Source organism: Aulonocara stuartgranti, assembly GCF_965226115.1.
Source record: "Aulonocara stuartgranti genome assembly, chromosome: 10".
Classification (NCBI taxonomy): domain Eukaryota; kingdom Metazoa; phylum Chordata; class Actinopteri; order Cichliformes; family Cichlidae; genus Aulonocara; species Aulonocara stuartgranti.
This window is the reverse complement of record NC_138946.1, coordinates 22761008-22783251: the sequence shown is the minus strand read 5'-3', so window position 1 is coordinate 22783251 and position 22244 is coordinate 22761008. Positions and strand designations below refer to the sequence as shown.

General features: G+C 41.7%; 1 protein-coding gene across 1 annotated transcript; it reads left to right on the top strand.

Moving 5' to 3' along the window:
* Positions 1 to 1937: 1937 nt before the first annotated feature.
* scn4bb (sodium channel, voltage-gated, type IV, beta b) lies at positions 1938 to 21184 on the top strand. The gene is made up of 8 exons (XM_082548760.1): positions 1938 to 2021; positions 2109 to 2247; positions 2490 to 2744; positions 10916 to 11079; positions 11182 to 11401; positions 15691 to 15820; positions 15978 to 20840; positions 20974 to 21184. Exons 3-7 carry the CDS (start codon positions 2660 to 2662, stop codon positions 16072 to 16074), a joined length of 696 nt encoding a protein of 231 aa, XP_082404886.1. The 5' UTR covers positions 1938 to 2021; positions 2109 to 2247; positions 2490 to 2659; the 3' UTR covers positions 16075 to 20840; positions 20974 to 21184.
* Positions 21185 to 22244: the final 1060 nt, after the last annotated feature.

The window sequence follows — 22244 nt, the reverse complement described above, 5'->3', positions numbered from 1 at the left end:
AAATCCAGATACCAAGATTTTCTTTTAAAAGTCTGAGGTAAACTTGAAAACATCTGCAAGTCATAATGCATTATGTGAGGGACATGTCTACCAGTAAATACAATATAATTATGTTTTGTACTGGCTGTAAATTGACGTGCTCTCTGTGTAGTTACAGTCATCCTGCACAGGTCTGCAGTAGCTCTCTTGTCTTCCTGCAGCACGATGCTGTTGTTTTTTTCCCTTATTGCAGTTCTGGAAGAGTTCCCGCTGCTGCTGCATTGATACTCCAGTGGAGGGGCCTGCAGAGGAGAGCAGTGAGCCTGCAGCCTGCCCACGTTATCTCCCACCCATGAAACGTCTCCACTCTACCTGCTGTGACCTTGCACCAAACCTTACCTACCTGTACGGGTTTAATAATGGAGGCGTGAATAATCCACATCAGTAATCCCTGTTAGTGTATATTTGAAATCCTATGATTATCATATTCATAACGTACGTGGGATTACGCCATTCAGCCTCATGCTGTTTAAACAAGCACAAAGAAATAACTTTGCTCACTCAACTTCTTATGAATAATACTTTAGCTTACATACCAACATGCATGCAACGCCAAGCCCACTGATTGTATCATATACTATAGAAATAACAGTAATAACATAATATTTCTATTGCTGACTATCTGAAGTTTTGCACAACTAACACAAAACATTAATGTATTTTAAAGAGTGTATGAACTTATAAATTAAGAAACAGAAAAGGTGCAGTTCGTTATTCCCCCCAAATAACACCTTTCTCAATAATCACAGCATCAACTTGCAAATACGAAAACACAGTTATTAGCATGTAAGGCAAATACTTGCAGTTAAAGCCCTTGGAATCGCAAATCTCTCCATTTCTTTTTCTTGTAAACGGAAAAACAAAATTTAAAAAAGTACTATCAGCAGCGGAAAACAAGCATGCATGGATGTGAGCAGATGTGAGTTGTCCCTGTGTCCTCTATTTGTCCAGCTGTACCTCGACTCAGGTGACAAGCTCTGTCACATGGCCTCTGCTGCATCCTCGTTAAAACTCACAAATCTCTCTCTTTCTTCTTTTTTTGTATTTGAAAAACCTTTTGTGACCATAGAGGCACCTAACAGATGGAGTCTGACAGGCAAATAAATAAATAAACCAATCAAATCTGTAAGTTAAGTGCTAAGCATTTTCTGCTGCGGTGAATAGTGCTGACACAAGGCATTGCTGAGCTGTTGTTGACTGATGGTCTGTACATTTATGACAAAGAAGCTGTCGTGCTTTTAAAAAAATGACTGTACACACTCGTGTATCATAATGGACTTACAGCAGAGTTTTAGCAGATTAAAGAACAATATAACAATACACAAGATAGTGTGACTTTGTATGCACTAAATAGGGCATACTGCACATAAAATATGCTAATTCATAGCTCTGAATGGTAATGCGATGCAAGAAATCTTCACCTTACAAGACAAAACGACAGAAGAAACAAAATAAGAGTAGGGGGCAGCTTTTAATGATTACAATTAAAAGAAAAAGACATTTTAAAACAAGTCTGTGCAAACAAGAAGCTACTTTACTGCTTTCCTCACCCATTGTAAATCTCTCACGTTGCAAAATATGGTTTTGCCCAGGAAAGAACGATGAAAGAAGTATTTATGGTAGGAGCTTTTAAATGTGTGTCTTACAGGAGACCTGGGGGATCTGTGGTTACGTACCCAGCCTCCACGTCACCCTGCACTGCAGAACTTTTCTCTGAGCTTCATAAACACTGTCAAAAGTGCCTGGGTGTGTACACCAATGGGGGGGTGAATGAGACAAGGAGTTGTCTGGGGCATTGGAGGGGGGGGGGGGGGGGGGGGGGGTGCAGAGGTGAGGTAAGAGAGAGGTGGCATGCAGCCAACTGAGAGGACAGAGAAAAGTTGGGAGTTAGCCGGAGAGAAGAACAGGGAGATTTATCTTCACTGAGGCTGTGCTGAGGAGGGATAAGAGCCCCGGCGTTTTCCCTGGATGTCTGTCTCTCGGTACCTCTATTTTTTTGCTTACATCCCCCCTCTCTTATTTAATTGTCGCTCTTCTTGGCTGGCACTGCAATGTGGCTGTCTCTGCAGTGAAAGTGCTGCCTGGCAGATTCTCCTTGAGTGAACCCTGGTTGCGCAGTGAGTGCTGCTCTGCCTCCGTCCTGTCCACACTGACTCAGCTGTGCATGCAGTTGGTCAGCCTCTGAGTGAGCACCAGCTGCAGGAGCAGGTAGGCAGTAGCAAAGTTAAACTGTGCTTATCATCAAGTCATGTTTCTTTTCACTCAGCATCCTTTATTTTTATTTTATTTTATTTTTTTAAAAAGGTTATTGTATGTGTAGGAGACTTGCATTTTCTGTGCACTAATATAACTTTTTACTGTACTGCTTGTGTATTCATCGCGACAGATTTTAGTTAATTAACCTTTTTCCTTCCTTCTCCTCACTCTCCTCCTCCTCTGCCCACCGACAGTCCCTTCTAAAGGAGTGCTACCCTGAAACAGCTGCAGGTGCAACACTTGGAGTACACGCATCCACAGAGCAGCTTCCTGATTTTTCCAGTGGACAGAGAGTATTCTCCTAGCTTTCGGGGCCAGTGTTGGATACTGCAGCATCATTTGTTTTGGAGCAGCTCTAGCAGCCATGAAGGTCCGGTGGATTGGGGTTGAACCCGTGAGGCTGGGCCCTCCACACACAACCTGTGGCCTGGTCTTCTCTTTGCTGCTTGGTAATGTCTGTCTTTCTTTTTATGTCATATGATGTGTGCAGTGTTAGAAAGCTTCATCTTTTCCTCACATCAGTATTTATTCATGTGTTTAGGTAGAATAATGATGCTTTGGTATTTCTAGGTCTTATACTGACCTTCATCTCTGACCTATGCAGAGCACAACAATTTGTGTAAGAAATAAGAAACACTATGATTATTTTTGTTTGGGTTGTCCTTGGTTTTTTTTTGTTGTTTTTTGTTTTTTTTTGCATGATGTTGCATTTTACATATTGCTCTGAGCCAGATGGAGTAGAAGTAGGACAGTAGGTGGAAGTCTTGTAAACTAACTGGTTTTGTTAAATTCATATGAGTCGTAAAGTTTTGATGGCTTTTACAAGTAAGCACAAAGTAACAGTACAAGCCTGAGATTATTTATAACCAACAGATAGGTAATAATGTGGCTTGACACTTCAAATAATCATTCAGAGCTAATACTTGATGCTGATACTTGTGCTTTGAAATACCCACATCCTTTTTAGAGTCATAACTTAATTTCTATTCATGCCTCTCTTGGGGCATCAGTGCACCAAACACACATTAAACATTTAAAGCTCCCTTGTTTAAAACATCTTGTGTAGGAGATGTAGGCTGTAAGGTTCCCTTATTGTCCCAGTCCATTTCAAGTCCTGTAAGGTGCATAAAAATGAATCTATTGCAATAAATATCCTGTGTTCCCCACTTTTAATACCAAATTCTTTTCTTTGCATTGTGTTACATTCACACACAGGAACAGATGAGTAACTGTCACTGTCTGGCCAGATTTTTCATAAACAGATCAGCGATTTTTCACAGGTGTTCTTTTTCTTTTTCTTTTTTACAATGTAAAAGAAACTTTCAAGAAACACGTGCGGAAACTGCACAGTAGGCCAAATCTGCAAATGCAGGTGGCCAGCAGCGAGAAAGATGCTACAGCGGTTAAACCATAGCTCAGGACAGTGATTATATTACAGGAGTACAGAATGATATTTGCCTTATGTAATGCATTTATTGTATGATGCACTGTAAGGTGCTTTACAGGATATGGCTAACAGCCTGAACAGAGAGAATAACAGTTTTATAGCCACATGTAGGATAAAGAGAGGCAGGTACTATGGAAAATAGATTTAATTTTATTTCTGAGTTATTATTACTATCTGAATTATGACTTAGACAAATCATCTTATGTCTTAAGCATTATGGCATTGATGGGCTTGATTTTTAGACAGTGTTTAGTCAGAACATTTAAAAGGTAGATGTAATTTTCATGGACGGTATGTGTCTTTATTTTACCTTCAAATAATGATCTGTTCTTGTCCCCACATAGCCCTCACAGTAGTTGGTGGTTTTTTGCATACATCGATTAATAAAAAAAGAAGAAGAAAATGTTGACATATGTGGGTTAGAAACTGGAACACCAGTGTGCTACTTTTATCTGAAACACCAAGACTCACGAAACAAGTTTTAATGAACAGTACAGAAGTTGGATTTAGAAGAGAGCAGTAAATACCAAAAGGTTTTCATTGTGTTAGGGATAAAACAGAAATAAGATGGGGGTTTTTAATTTCCTGATCTTGTGTGAGCAGCTTCAGTATCTACACTGATAGCAACAGTGTCCTTGTACTGGAAAATGTGTTAGTTAAGGACACACAGAGGGGCTAAAAGAATGAAAATAAAATCAAACAAATACTGTGAAAAAACTAGTGATAAAAGAATAAAATAAAACATGCATGCATGAGACTGCAGAGTGATTGTGCTGCTCTCTCATTACTCCTTTTCTGGGCTCACTGGACTGCATAGGAGCAGTTGAGGAAAAGATTAGAAGGTGTGATTTCTTTTTTTGTCAGGGCAAGAGTGAGCTGAGAGTGAATCGATAGCATGCACACTTACAGTGCCCCTCCCCCGTCTTTCGCTTTGTCAGTTTGTGTTTCCTGTTCCTGCAAATGGTGCTTGTGAGATGTTGACCTTGAGCATGTTATGCACAAAGTGTCCACAAACCACAGGGCAGAATCACAGGAATGTTACAACGAGTGTAGGACATGTTACTACTCTCATGCAACTACTGATCATATAATAGGTCTGTGTTAGTGTTTCTCTGCATTAAATCTCCAACCTGCAAAACACACTGTCAGCATGTACTTTACCTCACATCCTTCACAGGAAGCACTAAGCAAAAGGCACATTAGTGGTGTAGGCCAGAGAGAGAGAGGAGAGCTTCTGTCTGTCCTCGACCTGCTGAAATTATATACTGTAGCCATCTTCTGTCTGTGACCTTCACACAAAAGCAAGTGCTAAGTTCGAATGTCTTACAGTTGTGGTCTGAAGTTTACATGCACTCATCACGGGCATGAACGTTAAGGTAATTTGAGGACTTTTATGATTTCTTCAAACTGTTTGTCTGTACATCTGTAATGACTTACAAAAAACAGGGATTGGGTGTTTTCTCCAAGTCACACTGGACCAGAAATATACATTTACTCACATAAAACATTCAGTAAATGGGGTTGAAAGTTCTACACTGTTTTGGTTTTTGGTTTTTTTGACAAAGCAAAGGCTTATTAACTACTCATGGTCATGACTGACTGCAACTGGAACATTGGAAGTCCAAGGTGAAGATCTCAGGAGAATTGTAGATTTACACAAGTTGGGAAGGTCTCTTGTAGTTTTTTCAGATGTGTCACCACTTCGCTGAGGTCTGTTAGAAGTCCCAAACTGGCACCCTCAGATAAGAGGCAATTGGTTAAGAGGTCCAGGAACCACAGGGGCTCAAGCCTGCCATGAATGGAAAACTACTGGAACTCCAGCATCACTTTCCACAGTGAAGTGGGATTCCCATCATCTACTAAGCGGGCATCGACCAAGGAAGTAGATCGTGTGCCAAAATCAACACTTTAAAGCTCAGCTGAAATTTACAGCAGCCCACCCCTGTTTTAAGGTCATTATAGATGTGCGCTGTCATTTCACTCTGATAAAAGAACAGTTCAAAGAAACTGTTAAAGGCCCCAAATACCAGATCATGCATGTCCATGATGAGTGCATGTTAACTTTTGACTACAACTGTATGCCTGATATGAAAAATATATATCAGGTATACATAAATTGAACATAAATAGATAAAAAAAATAATTGAATTGAAATATGTAAAGTATAATTACAGCACACTCTGATGCTGATGGATGCTGATGGTCCTTGGTGTGCAGTTACAGTTTTCACAGCAAAGTCACAGCAAGGACATTATGGTGTTCTCTTACCAAGGGTTTGAATTGTTTAATGCTATTAATAGAAATAATATCTGTGGTTTTAAATATATTTTCATAAAAGAAAAACTTAAGTGGTTGATAGGATAAATAATTTGTGATCCATGCCCATTACACGCAGTGCTAGTAAGCAGTGACTGTGTACAGGGAGTGCAGAATTATTAGGCAAATGAGTATTTTGTCCACATCATCCTCTTCATGCATGTTGTCTTACTCCAAGCTGTATAGGCTCAAAAGCCTACTACCAATTAAGCATATTAGGTGATGTGCATCTCTGTAATGAGAAGGGGTGTGGTCTAATGACATCAACACCCTATATCAGGTGTGCATAATTATTAGGCAACGTCCTTTCCTTTGGCAAAATGGGTCAAAAGAAGGACTTGACAGGCTCGGAAAAGTCAAAAATAGTGAGATATCTTGCAGAGGGATGCAGCAGTCTCAAAATTGCAAAGCTTCTGAAGCGTGATCATCGAGCAATCAAGCGTTTCATTCAAAATAGTCAACAGGGTGATGTGCGTGTGGAAAAACCAAGGTGCAAAATAACTGCCCATGAACTGAGAAAAGTCAAGCGTGCAGGTGCCAAGATGCCACTTGCCACCAGTTTGGCCATATTTCAGAGCTGCAACATCACTGGAGTGCCCAAAAGCACAAGGTGTGCAATACTCAGAGACATGGCCAAGGTAAGAAAGGCTGAAAGACGACCACCACTGAACAAGACACACAAGCTGAAACTTCAAGACTGGGCCAAGACATATCTCAAGACTGGTTTTTCTAAGGTTTTATGGACTGATGAAATGAGAGTGAGTCTTGATGGGCCAGATGGATGGGCCCGTGGCTGGATTGGTAAAGGGCAGAGAGCTCCAGTCCGACTCAGACGCCAGCAAGGTGGAGGTGGAGTACTGGTTTGGGCTGGTATCATCAAAGATGAGCTTGTGGGGCCTTTTCGGGTTGAGGATGGAGTCAAGCTCAACTCCCAGTCCTACTGCCAGTTTCTGGAAGACACCTTCTTCAAGCAGTGGTACAGGAAGAAGTCTGCATCCTTCAAGAAAAACATGATTTCCATGCAGGACAATGCTCCATCACACGCGTCCAAGTACTCCACAGCGTGGCTGGCAAGAAAGGGTATAAAAGAAGAAAAACTAATGACATGGCCACCTTGTTCACCTGATCTGGACCCCATTGAGAACCTGTGGTTTATCATCAAATGTGAGATTTACAAGGAGGGAAAACAGTACACCTCTCTGAACAGTGTCTGGGAGGCTGTGGTTGCTGCTGCACGCAATGTTGATGGTGAACAGATCAAAACACTGACAGAATCCATGGATGGCAGGCTTTTGAGTGTCCTTGCAAAGAAAGGTGGCTATATTGGTGGCTGATTTGTTTTTGTTTTGTTTTTGAATGTCAGAAATGTATATTTGTGAATGTGGAGATGTTATATTGGTTTCACTGGTAAAAATAAATAATTGAAATGGGTATATATTTGTTTTTTGTTAAGTTGCCTAATAATTATGCACAGTAATAGTCACCTGCACACACAGATATCCCCCTAAAATAGCTAAAACTAAAAACAAACTAAAAACTACTTCCAAAAACATTCAGCTTTGATATTAATGAGTTTTTTGGGTTCATTGAGAACATGGTTGTTGTTCAATAATAAAATTATTCCTCAAAAATACAACTTGCCTAATAATTCTGCACTCCCTGTATATCTACTTAAAAATGGTACAAAATAATCTAAAAGGTGACTTTTCATTGTTAATCGTGCATCTCTTTTTACTGTACAAAAAAGTACAGAGCACAACATGTATTCTCCTGCCCATGAACATAAAAAGTTGAAGGTTTTCAAATCAGTTTTAGCATGATACTGAGGAAAATGTATCTGTGTTACTGACATTATAATAACGTTGACAACTAAGATAAGAAATGTAAATGATGGGCTGACATTGTGGGAAATATCCTTTATTCACTTCCTTGTCTAAGTGCTACACTTCTGATGAATATGAACTAAAATCCAACCATCAGTAATTCTTATTGCTGATGAATTTTTATATTACGCAAAATCAAACAAAATCTCGTCTTTTTCTTGACTTAAAAGCAGCGATGAACTAAAATCTCTACAGGAATTCACTGTTCCCAGGTCAAAAACACCCCAGCATGTAGCGTCTATCTTATTTATTTACATATGTTTTTCCCCAAATTAAACAAATAAGATGCTATGAGTCAGTGGAGGTTATCAAATCTATTTTACATTACTGTGCAAAAGACTTGAACCACATCCTTCTTCTCATTTCTTTATATTTTGCAAGCAAAATTGGTGCAGTGTTTTTATCGAAAAGTGTAAACATAATGGAAATACAGTATATAGGCCAAAAACAGAGATTGTATGATACTCATGAGCTCGAAAGTCAATATTTGGTATGACCACCTTTATTCTTCAGCACAGCCTGACTTCTCATCAGCCGCTTTCTTCTCATTTCTTTAAGTCTTCCTCGGGAATAATTCTCCAGACTTCTTGAAGGACATTCAAACCTCTTCTTTGGATGTTTATGCCTTTTGTTCTGTTCTCTGTCAAGATGAGCCCACCCTGCTTCAGTAATGTTGAGGTGCAGTTCATGATTTATATTGTTAAGCTGCATGTTTTTCTATTTATGTGTGCTTTTACTGCATCGGCAGTGTGTTTGGGATAATTGTTATTATTTCAGATGGTACTGCATGAATCAAAGTCAGACAGTGCTTTTCAGTTTCGATAAGATCACCAACACCGCTGGCTAAAATGAAATCCCAAACCATCACAGAGTCTCCCAGCCAGGGGGTGCAGATGGCATATTCTCACTGTACCTCCATCCTGACAACCTCCATACATATTAACAATGATTTGATCCAAGAATTTTGATTCCTCGCTCTATATGACTTGTTTATTTTCAGTCCTGTTCTTGTGTAATTTGCCATAGCTCAGCCTTATATCCCTGTTTCCCATTAAGGATGGCTTCACAGCTCCAACACCATTGTGAAGTTTGCTGACGACACAGTGGTGTTGGGCGCCATCTCCAACAACGAAAGTCTGTATTTCAGGTGTTAGCATAAGCACATAATAATCTTTCATTGCAGGTGCAACTGTAATCATGTTATACACATATTGCATAATTAAAGGGTTGAAGCTCGGTCAAGTTAATTAATGGTTTGAAGCTACGGGCAGCGCGATATCTGGCCGATCAATGGAGCAAAGTTCAGTTATTGAAAGGTTGCCTACATGTTTACAGTATAATTTACTACATATTGCCTGCGTGCATTCAGCAGCCTGCTGCACTGGAGTTTGCCTGGTAACAGATGACGTAGAGGGGGGTCATGTACTGAGGTTAACAACACAGACACATAGTCTGTCTGGGTAAACTGATTGCAAATGTTGTGTAAGTCTAGAAAAGTGTAATAACAGGATGCATCTGGGAGGCGGTGGAGGAACTGAGAAAGGAACTGTTCTGTTTTAGTGACGCGAGTTACTGGTCATCATAAGTATAAATATTATACCCACCTATTGTCAGGCGGGAGATGGAGCCTGATATTTTGCAGAGCCCATCTTCACCACATATATGTGTTTTAATAAAATCATTTGTGTTGACCCACTATGGACTTTCAGTCATATGTCTCTTCCTCAAAAATTCGAACCACGACACGGCCTACATGGATGAAGTGAAGAATCTGGCATCATGGTGCCAGGACAACCATCTCCAGCTGAACGTTGGCAAGACCAAGGAGCTGGTGGTGGACTTCAGAAGGGGTCAGCACAGAGACTACAAGCCCATTATCATCAATGGAGCTCCCGTGGAGAGGGTGCAGTCCTTCAAGTATCTCTGTGTCCACATCTCCTCAGACATGACATGGTCTGCCCACATTCAGGTCCAGACCAAAAAGGCTAGGCAGCACCTGTACCACTTACGACAACTGAGGAAGTTCAGGGTCTCTCCAAAGATCCTCAGGGTTTTCTATACAGGCACTGTGGAGAGCATCCTCACACAGAACATCACATCCTGGTTTGGGAACAGCTGTGTTAAGGACCAAAAAGCTCTTCAGAGAGTGATCCATATGGCAGAACGCTGCTGCAAGGACACTGAAGATACTGAAGGGCCCGTCCCATCATTATTTACGGGTTGTACGGAAGCCCCAAACGCAATTTCATTGTTCTCTGACAATGACAATAAATACTTAAATGAAATGAAATGAAATCATGGCAACAAACTGGTCCAACTTCTGTCCGGTAGAAGGTTCCGCATCATCCGGGCAAGGACAGAGAGACTCAAGAGGAGCTTCTATCCCCAAGCCATTTATAGATTCAACTAATCAAATTATTTTTTATTCTCAGCTGTGTGTAACAATGTGCCTAAAAATACAATTTAAAATTGGTTCTTTTCTAAGTTTTCTGCCATGAATGGACACAACAATTGTTCATCCTTTTAGTTAGATACATATTTTATGCTTGAATAATTCAGAGGTCAGTGACAAAAACCATTCCTATGAAAATGGTTAGGTACAAGGACTGCACTAAAATTGAATAAAAAAGCAACCAAAGAAAACCTTTGACCTTCAGAAAGCCTGGAGAAATATTGCTCAAGAGCATTTAAAAAATGACAAATAAAACAGACAACTTGAAACAAATATAAAGAAAGAGCTGTTTAAATGCTTTTTCCCGGCCTTGGTATCAACTAGTTGGTAGGTGTAGTTGTATATTTAACAAACAGATATGAAATTACTGCCGGTCTTCTAATCTAACTCTCAGCAAGAAAGCAAATAACCAAGACAAAAAAAAATTATTACACCAGCATACAGACCTCACACTATGGTACTGCACTGTAAGACTGGTGTATGTCCTATCTTCATGTTTTTTGCCATTCCTCTGCTTTTCAGGTGCGTGGTCTGCTCAGGCCCTTGAGATGTCTGTCGGGAAAATTCCCTTCCTTCAGGCAGTGAATGGGAGCACAGTTACTTTGCCGTGCACCTATGCCAGCTGTATGGGCATTGAAAATCTCTACTTCAACTGGCAATTCAATGACAACGGCACTATGCAAAAGGTAAAAACCTTCCACGTGATTCAAAGATTTCTGTTTGTTTTTTTCTAACTTGTGCAGTCGGCAGCAGTTTTGAGATGACTGATATCTTGCTGATCCCATCAGGTCTGTGAGTCAGTGATACCTTCAGAGGGGGTGGTGCCAGATGTGACTATATTCCGGGAGCGTGTGGAGTTTGTGGGGAAAAACCATCATAATAACGTCTCCATCTTGTTGTTGAACATCACCTTTGAGGATGGGGGACAGTACACGTGTTTTGGACGCAATCCCAAAGAGCACCACAAGAACCATAGTGCCATCTTCAACCTCATAGTGGTTGACGAGTGTGAGTGGTCATGGTCTATGACATATGCCACAGTGTCATCTAATTTATTTTTCTTTCATTACAAAGTTAAATATATCCTGTTAGATTTTAAGGACATCATTGTTAAACTGTAAACCAGCTTTTTTCTGCCCCATTGAACTAGTCATTTGAATGTTCATGTTTTCACACTGATATACACCAATCAGTGCATAACACCATAGACCACTGACAAGTGAAGTGAACAACACTGATCTCTGATATGGCCACCGACCTAAGCACTGTTGCCGACCATGTGCTCCCTTTGATGGAAGCGGTAAGCCCTGTGGACTCTTTCAGTAGGATATTGCGTTGCAAAACAAAAAAAAAAGGTTCAGGAGAGGTTTGAGGAGCACAGCAATGAATTTGAGGTGTTGACTTGACCTCAAATTCCCCTGATCTAAGTCCAGTTGAGCATGTGCTGGACAAACAAGTCAGATAATCAGATGCCCTGGAGCCATGCCCGGGGAGGGTGCCCGAGGGCAAGCGTCTGGTGGCCGGGCCTTAGTCCATGGGGCCTGGCCGGGCACAGCCCAAAAAGGGGACATGGGCCCATCCTCCCGCAGGCCCACCACCTGCAGGAGGCGCCATAGGGGTCGGGTGCATTGTGTGCCGGGCGGCGGCCAGGAGCGGAGGCCCTGGCGGACTGATCCCCGGCGGGTATTCTAATATCCCCTCAGCTAGCTGCCGGTACGTTGGGGTTTTTCCCGGTGGATGAGAGGGTTTGTTCTCTGCGCCTTAGGGTCGGGGAACGGGTCCTGACTGTCATCTGCGCTTATGCGCCAAGTGGCAGTTCAGAGTACCCAGCATTCTTAGAGTCCCTGGGTGGGGTGCTGGAGGGTGCTCCACCTGGAGACTCTGTTGTCCTGCTGGGAGACTTCAATGCTCACGTGGGTAATAACAGTGAGACCTGGAGGGGCGTGATTGGGAGGAACGGCCTCCCTGATCTGAATCCGAGCGGTGTTTTGTTATTTGACTTCTGTGCAAATCACAGTTTGGCCGTAACGAATACCTTGTTCGAACATAAGAATGTCCATAAGTGCACGTGGCAGCAGGACGCTCTAGGCTGCAGGTCAATGATCGATTTTGTAATCGTATCACCAGACCTGCAACCATATGTTCTGGACACTCGAGTAAAGAGAGGGACTGAGCTGTCAACTTATGGTGGTGGTGAGTTGGATCAGGTGGCGGGGGAGGACGCTGGACAGACCCGGTGCACCTAAACGTGTAGTGAGGGTGTGCTGGGAACATCTAGCAGAGGCCCCAGTCCGCGAGATCTTCAAAGCACACCTCCGGCAGAGCTTCAACAGCATTCTGAGGAACACGAACCAAATGGTGGACACCAGAGGTGAAGGGAGCCACCAGGCTGAAGAAGGAGTCCTATCGGGCTTGGTTAGCCTGTGGGACTCCAGAGGCAGCCGACGGGTACCGACAGGCGGCTCGGGCAGTGGCTGAAGCAAAAACTCGGGTGTGGGAGGAGTTCAGAGAGGCCATGGAAAAAGACTTTCGGACTGCCTCGAAGAGATTCCGTCAGGCGTCTCAGGAGGGGAAAGCGGTGCTCTACCTGCACTGTGTATAGTGCTGGCGGAGCGCTGCTGACTTGGACTGAGAAACTTGTCAGGCGGTGGAAGGAATACTTCGAGGACCTCCTTAATCCCACTGACACGTCTTCCGAGGAGGAAGCAGAGTCTGGGGATGAGGAGAATGACCCGCCAATTTCCGGAGGCGAGGTCACTGAGGCAGTTAAACAACTCCTTGGTGGCAGAGCCCCTGGTGTTGATGAGGTCCACCCCAAGTTCCTGAAGGCTCTGGACGTTGTAGGGCTGTCCTGGTTGACACGCTTCTACAATGTTGCATGGAGATCAGGGGCAGTACCCCTGGACTGGCAGACCGGGGTGGTGGTCCCCATCTTTAAGAAGGGGGACCGGAGGGTCTGTTCCAATTACTGGGGGATCACACTCCTCAGCCTCCCTGGGAAAGTCTATGCCAGGGTGCTGGAAAGGAGAGTTCGTCCGCTAGTCGAACCTCAGATACAGGAGGAACAATGCGGTTTTCATCCTGGTCGCGGAACACTGGACCAGCTCTTTATCCTCTCAAGGATACTTGAGGGTGCATGGGAGTTTGCCCAACCAGTCTACATGTGTTTTGTGGACTTGGGGAAGGCATTCAACCGTGTCCCTCAGAGTGTCCTGTGGGAGGTGCTGCGGGAGTATGGGGTGTCTGGCCCATTGCTACGGTCCATTCAATCCCTATACAACCGTTGCAAGAGCTTGGTTCGCATTGCCGGCAATAAGTTGGACTCGTTCCCGGTGGGTGATGGGCTCCGCCAGGGCTGCCCTTTGTCACAGATTCTGTTCATAATGTTTATGGACACGATTTCTAGGTGCAGCCAAGTGGCGGAGGGCTTTCACTTCGGTGGCCTCAGAATCTCATCTCGGCTTTTCGCGGATGATATGTTTCTGTTGGCTTCATCGGGTGAAGGCCTCCAGCTCCCACTGGAACGGTGCACAGGCGAGTGTGAAGCAGCGGAAATGAGGATCAGCACCTCCAAATCTGAGGCCATGGTTCTCAGCCGGAAAAGGGTGGAGTGCCCACTCCGGGTCGGGGATGAGTTCCTGCCCCAAGTGGAGGAGTTCAAGTATCTCGAGGTCTTGTTCGCAAGTGATGGGAGAAGGGAGCAACTCAGTGATGGGAGAAGGGTAGTGACCGAAAGCATGAGATCGCGGATACAAGCGGCGGAAATGAGCTTCCTCCGAAGGGTGGCTGGCCTCTCCCTTAGAGATAGGGTGAGAAGTTCAGCCATCCGGGAGGGGCTCAGAGTAGAGCCGCTGCTCCTCCACATCGAAAGGAGCCAGCTGAGGTGGTTCGGGCATCTGACAAGAATGCCTCCTGGGCGCCTCCTGGGTGAGGTGTTCCAGGCATGTCCCACCGGGAGGAGGCCCCGGGGCAGACCCAGGACACGCTGGAGAGATTATATCTCTCGGCTGGCCTGGGAACGCCTTGGCGTTTCCCCGGATAAGCTGGAAGAGATGGCTGGGGAGAGGGAGGTCTGGGCTTCTCTGCTTAGGCTGCTGCCCCCGCGACCCGGCCCCGGATAAAGCGGATGAAGACAGATGGATGGATGGAATAACTTTATTTATAAAGCGCTTTCAAACAAAGTGCTGTGCAGCTATTTGACTGTACTATAGTCAAATAGCTACAGTACATGGTAACTCTATTGGAGCCCATGCCTCAAGGGGTCAGTACTGTTTTGGCAGCAAAAGGCAAATGACACCATGTTAGGCAGATAATGGTAAAGTTATGGTTGATTGGTGTATAAGGCAGTCACAGAAAGGGTGGTCTTCCAGATGCTCAACTGGACTGGTAAAAATAAGAGAGAACATGTATGTGTCGAAGGCAAAATTACAGAGCTCCGCAAGAGACATAGGAGAAAATGGGACATGGGAGCTGAAGTTTTGCGAGATCTCGCAAATGTTTTGGCCGCATTCTTTGGAGGCCACCAGCTTCAAGCCGACCGGGAGGTCAAGGCACGATGTGCCGGGAGTGCGGTGTTCTCCCCGGCTGTAGTGGGCCTCATCCTCCTGCTAGCTTCGAGATGGTGGGTAACAGACGTCTCTGAAAACGTTGGAGCACTTTTGCAAATATGTGATGTCATGATAAACTGAGCAGATATTAGACATTTACACAGCTACATTCACGCCTCAAAATATCTTAAAAGTTTATTTTGTGATCCACAAAGAGTAAAATTAAAACTAAACTTGTTGGAAACGAATTGGCTGGGCCGCGCCATGAATTCTGGGATAGGTTGGGTTACGAAGGACACACTGACTCGGCCTTCAAATGCAACCTGCGAAGTATGCAGTCTATTTTGCGAGATCCCGCAAAAGTTTTGCTACATCCCAAGTTAGTTTTGCGAGATCTCGCAAAAGTTCATCTTAATTTTTTTTTCTCCCATGTCCCTTGCGGGGCTCCGTACAAAATAAATCAGGTCGCACATAAATGAAAAACATATATTTGTGCAGTTAAGAAAAAGAAATCTGGTGACATTTCATATATTTTTTATATATATTTAAAATATTTTTAAATGTATGTGATTTCATATTTACATTTCACAGCTTTTTTGTTATTCTAAGACTGATAAATGTAGAAGGAGCAACGGTCACAAGATCAGCTAAAACAGGAGGTTACCCTGAGACAGACAATGCCTGAACAACATGTCATCATGTTTAGCTACCTTCATCAGTTTTTACCTGGTCATTTGTTAATGCCTGCAGTGAGGGAGGTGGACAACACGCTGACCATCATCATAGCTTCGGCTGTGGGTGGGGCAATTGCACTGCTGATGGGCTTCATGCTGCTCAAGAACTTCACTCTCTTTGTTCTCACCAAGCTTGAGGAGAAGAAGTAAGTTTTCTTATAAGCAATGATCTTTCACTAGATTACACAGTTGGTGCTTGGCATCAAGTTAGATCAGCCAGTATATGTACATGCTGAGGATTTTCAGCTTTGAACTGTTGTGTGTCTACAGCTTTAACACTGTCTCTTTTACCTCCAACTGCAGTAAGGAGTGCCTTGTAACTTCATCAGGGATTGACAACACAGAAAATGGCCTCTCAGGATCCAAAGCAGATTCAAAACCAACACCAAAAAAGAAATGAGACAGTGCATGTAAAAACAAGTGTATATAAATATGACAGTGCTCATATTTATATACCTTCTCTGGATATTTGTATATGCTCATGTGTTTGCGCACATGCAAATTCATTATGTTCAAGTTAAAAGCTTAACTCTGGTTGTGGCCTTCAGAGAGGGAAATTATATCAAATGTGTAAAGAGAAGTAACTGTCCAGATGATGTACAACAATATTATTTAAAATGTGCACATCATTTTTGCATAACTGCATAATTTACATAAACAGTAGCAGATTAGAAATTAGATGAAACTTTATTAATCCCTCGGGTGGGTTCCTCCGGGAAATTCAGTTTCCAGTCGCACAGCACCGACAGAAGTTGCATGTTACAGAGTTGGAATACCAAATAAAGGGGTAACAACTAACACTTGACTTATTTAGGATATCCAGACAGTAACTGAGCCTGGTGAAATGTAACAAACAGGTAATATATTGAGGCTTGGTGGAACACGTCAGAAATCTCAAATGATCATTATCCCCATGTTGTCTTTCTGGGTGGGTCAATTAAGACGTCACTGCTCCAGCAACAGCAGTGAAGGTTTGAGCTTAAATGGACTCAACAACACAATACAACATGAAGAAAGAAGATACTTTACAAAAGACTATGTATTTCAGGAACTTGAAATTAGTTTAAGTGATTAATTTCCTATTATTTTACGGGCCCTGTAAAACAAGACGTTTGAGTAACTTCTTAAATGAATATTTGGGAATTCAATTCACAACTACAGTCTTAATCTGATACATTGTTACCAACCTGTGAAAAAATAGTAATATATCTGTCGGCATAATTTGTTGTTGTTTTGTGTTTATACTTTCACCATTACATATTATTTTATATACACAATTGATACCAAATTTAAATTTTGCTTTGTGTTATACGGCTATGTGAAAAAGAAAATACGCCCTCTTTCAGTTCTATGATTGTACATCAGGACATAACAACAACAACAACAATAATAATAGTAACAAATGTACTTAGTGTGTACACTAAGTACAAGATTCATTAGCTTGTACAATCATATTTAACAGCAATAAATTGAAGAGGTCAGTGTCTCTCATGTTGTTTTTAGAGGAATTCTTTAGTCCACTGAGATGTGCAGGCATTCAGGCACTGTATGTCTGCACACCTCTACACTCCTAAGTACTACCTCAGCATTTTTGTTTCTTTTTCAGCCATTCTGTACATTGCATTACCCAATTTAGACCACAACTTTAGCTGTCAGACAAATGGCTTCACATTTAACATCAAACTGACTCTAGAATATTTTTGTAATAAGAGGAGTTTGTGGTTAACTCCGTAACTGTGAGGTATCCAGGTCCTGTGGCTGAAATCAGCCAAATCACCACACCGCTACCACCACGTTTTACAGTTGGTGTGAGGTGTTTTTTGCTGATGTGCTGTGTTTGTGTGGTATTGTGCATTATAGCCAAATGTCTCCACTTTGGCCTTGTTTGTCCAGAGGACATTGATCCAGAACTTCAGTGGTTTGTCAGATGCTGTTATTTTTAGAGAGAAGGGACTGACATGTTGTCGTGTCATTAACTTTAACATTCACATGCTAACTGAGACTGTGGAGCCAAAGATATAGCTCTTAAATTTTTTTCAGTTTCTCTGTACACTGCATGGTCTGACCTTGGGGTGAATTTTCTGGGATGTCCACCCCTGGAAAGACTGGCAACTGTCCTGAATTGTTTCCACATGAGAATGAGCTTACTCACAGGAAAGTTCAAATTGTTTGGCAATTATCTTATGGCCCTTCCCAGCTTGATGGCCAGCAACAGTTGTTTCTCTAAGATCATTACTAATGTATTTCTTCTTTGGGGTTTTTGGGTTAACAAACACCTGAATGCTCCTAACTGCAATATTAATTCCTAAAGATCTACTTATTTTTTTTCATCACCTGAATTTACATAATAAAATTCCTGTTAAGAACCAGATGGTTTGTTAACATGTCGTGTCATGGAAAACCTTAGAACTGAAAGAGGGTGTACTTTCTTTTTTCGCATGACTGTACGTACTGTTGGCAAGTGCTTCTTGAAAGGATACTACTGGGTTCCTCTCTATAATATTTTAAGACTTACCTTATCATGTAAAGGCCCCTGAGATACCTGGAGCTCTCTTAATAAAACAAAAATGAACTAAACTGAATAAAGGGAAAGCAACTGCAGGCTCTTATTTAACCACTCAGAAAAAACCTTCAGTATATTGTTTTATCAAGAAAAATGAAAAAACAATTGATGTGCACATTTTATGACATCGTAAAATGAGGATGTAATGTAATGTACACAAGCAATACTGTGTGGGTCCATTGCTGAAGCGATTATTAACTGCTACCACAACCAGAGTTGGAAAAAAAATATGTGACTGTTTTTCATCTGAAGTCAAAGAAACTTTCTTTGTTTAGGTGCTTGAAACAGGGAAAAAATGCAATATAATACAACTGGTCTGAACCATCCTTTAACTAACACCAAATTCACTTACAACAGTAAATATATCTGTATAACCTTTTACACAACATTCAGATTGTCTGGTTTATTCAAACAACTAACACAGAGACTGTATCGACAGAATGCGGCAGGATTCAGCCCAGTTCTTCATCCTCTTTGCTTGATATAAAACACAGGTGCCTGTTAGTGCTTCTATGCTTGTCTGTCACTTAGGACGGCTACATGTTGTAAAGCAGTTTTTAAAAAATCAAAAACAAAAAGTAACACAACAAGCTTCTTAAAATAAAGGATAGACAATCCCCTGAAACATCCTCCCCCTCCTAGAAAAATGAATGACCCCCAAATGCTGCTTTTAAGACAAATAATCAATGCATTTAAGCATGTGCAATATGGGCAAAGCCTTTAAAAGATGTTCCTTTGGAAATACATGTTCTGCTATACCAACACCGGTAGCATCAGCTCTGAGTTAGCTGTAAATCCCATTTTGTACCACGCTAACTTCATTGTGCTAACAGTGTCTGAGGTTAAGCACTACATATTCCCTCTGCTTAGTATGCGCCTGTTGAAATGGCTTTTCTAAGCACTGACAAACAATCATTTAGTTAGCGGTTTACTCTTTGCAATAAATAATTCTTACCCAGCGCACTGCTGAGAGAAAAACTGACTGGGTATCCATGCACGTGCACTCAGTAAACCACCCATAATAATGTGGGAATATAATCGGTTGGTCTGGATTTCGCAGGTTGAGTAGAGGGGCTGTATGGCAGGGATAATCTGTTCAAGCAGGAATAAATGATGCTCACTGACTGTGCCAGACAGGTAAAGGGTGACCAGATCCCAACAAACTAAATGTGGGACAAGCTCAGTGTATGTGTGGCACAAAGTGTGACATGTTAGCAATGCTGGGAGGCATTCAAATATTTAAATCCAACTTTCCAACTCTCTTGCTCAGTAAATGCAAGAAAAATAAAAGGAAGCTGAAGTTTGGGGCTAAAAATGCTATGCAGTACTATTTAAAGTGGGACATCTGTTCACCTGAGACAGGGATGAACCAGGAGAAGAATTAATCAGCACCAGACCCAATGAAATAGTCATATAATATTTCCGGGGAGTGGCATGTATGTGTGTCTGCCATCACCGTGGCGCTCCACATTTATAGGTAATCTTAGAGTAATCTATTCTCAATCCTAAATAACGTGACGGTTTGAAGGCTTTCTGAAACTCACCCTTATGTTAATAATTATGTGCCTCTGGTCTTTTAACAAAGGCTCAAAGCAATATAGCTATTACAATGCTATTCTAAAGATATAGATGTATGTTTCTGTGTATGTATTATCCATATGAGTGTTGGTTTTCCATTGTTCAGCTAAGTTAACCAAACAGATGGTTAAAGGCTGTTGTTGAACACTGATGATGATGGTTTTTTGATTGCAATTGATGGTAACAGATGAGTGTTACAGAAAAAAATATGCTTATTTGCTTGTCCTCCTGTGAGTAAAATGATAAAATTGGTATCACTCTTTCACAAAGCTACTACCACCAAGTCAGTTAGCTGAACTTACCTGGCTTTTTCCAAATGTGACAGCACCTCAAAAGGTTTATCAATTCTGATGAACACATGTGAGTGTTTGTATCAAAGCACTCATCTAACTCTCAGCAAGAGAACAAGCAAACTGATTTCTCATTCTCAAAACCTTTGAAAAACATATTGCAAGTAAGCAAAGCGCTGGAAATATTATGGGCAATATTCATTTGATGTTCCAACTATGGTAACTATGTTTTGATTGCAAGAGTAAATCCACCTTAGAGTCAGATCTTAACTCCTAGGCTGTTGTTGTGACTTTGGAAACACGAAGGCAAAGTTGTGCAAGATCGTAAGTTAAAAAATATTTAATCGCAATAAATATATTTAATTGTAAAGGGTGGATTTTCTCTGAGTGTAAAAGATCCACTTCTGTCAGGTGTTGTTGGTTTTAAGGTTGTTGTTTTTTTCTTTTTCTTTTGTTTTATTATTGTGTCAATGAATTAATTAACTGAGGAAAATAAGCTTTAAGTGGATGTGCCCAAACAAGCTTTGGGTGAATGTAAGATGACAAGCGACTCTATGCAAATCACAACAGAACTGAATGTGAATTTGTTGTACTGTACCTTGACTTAACTGTGACAGCTCTGTATGCAATACAATAGCAGGGGATGTCGTGGATCAGGGAGTTTTAATGATGGCCCTCATATGGATAAGAAGCTGAAAGCTATACAATCCAATGGCACACGTTGTTGCTCTACATGTAAGTCGTATTAGACTTAGAGCTTATTTTGAGAGAAGTGCATGTTATGTTATATGGCAAAAGCCCAAAGAGTACACTTTAATGTAATGCATCTTTTTTAAAATTGCGTTTTTCTATTTCTTTTCCTTATAAGGATGTAGGGTGAATGGGGAACATCCAAAGGGGAGCACGGAGCTGACTGGAGCCCCTGTACTCGATCGGACCTCAGAAAACCTCAGAAAGTCATACTCAACCGCTGCTCTCAGTAGAAAAATACAGCTGTGATACTCTTGCTCGCCCTCAAATGATGTCCCCATTTCAACCTCTAATTCATGCATACCAACTCTTGATCTCTTTACTATAGAAAAATAAAGTTTTGGATATAAATCTGTCTCGTGCTGTTGGAAGTGATGCATCACTAAAGTAGATCTTTGACCTCACTGCCTCCTATTGGGCAGAGGGAAGAAGAACAATGAAAACTCACCATTTCTTACCCTAAAAAAAAAATCAAAGATTTGAAGATGCAGCAGTGGCGTATAAACACATGAACAGGGATGTGGATAAGAAATTCTCAGTGCATTGTGGGAAGTCCACCAACAGCCCAAACCTTTAGCAGCATAACTGAGGGATGGTCCAGGATCATCTGATGAAGTAGTAACTATACATTTCATCAAAGAGGACAGCTTTAAACCTAATCTTAAAAGCAGGGCGAGTCTGCCTGTTTCACGGGAGGGCTCTGCCTCTCATTCTACTATTAGAAACTCTAGGAACCACAGGTAAGCCAGCAGCCTGTGACCAAAGTGCTCCACTGGGATAATATGACAGCAAAAGACATGATTGGGCCTGATTATTTAAGACTTAGACGGATTTTAAATTCAGTTCTGGATTTAACAGAGAGCCAATGAAGAGAAGCCAAAATGGGAGAAATATGCTCCCATTTTCTAGTACCTGTCAGTACTCTCAATGCAGTGATCTGGATCAAGTGAAGGTTTATCAGGGGTCTTTTAGAAAAACCAAGGTAAAGCTATTCAGAGTAAGCATTTAGTTAAACACCGTGTTTCTGACATTTAAAGTGCCACCTATAATAACTTTAATAAGTGGAAGCAACAATATGTTTATATCCTTAAATTATCTTTTAATTTCTGCTTTAAGGGAACCTTTTTACATTCTGTGATTTTGATAGCTTTCTGGTCACAAAATGAGCTCATAGCCTGTGGAACACCATTAAATCTACATAATGGTTGCATAAAACTGGATTAAGTTTTAAAAATTGTATCACATTGAATTATGGGAAGTGTAGTATCTGGAGGTTTGTGGTTTAAAGGGTACAAACATTTTTTTAATTTTCTCTCCAGACATTTTAAAGTTAAAAGTCAGATGGCAGAAATTTTAAATAATAAGATGAACATACATGACCTGATCCCT

Coding starts and splice junctions, on each gene's coding strand:
- scn4bb (XM_082548760.1), top strand. CDS start 2,660: ATGAAGGTCCGGTGGATTGGGGTTGAACCCGTGAGGCTGGGCCCTCCA. Junction 2,745..10,915: donor GGTCTTCTCTTTGCTGCTTG/GTAATGTCTGTC, acceptor TCTGCTTTTCAG/GTGCGTGGTCTGCTCAGGCC. Junction 15,821..15,977: donor ACCAAGCTTGAGGAGAAGAA/GTAAGTTTTCTT, acceptor CTCCAACTGCAG/TAAGGAGTGCCTTGTAACTT.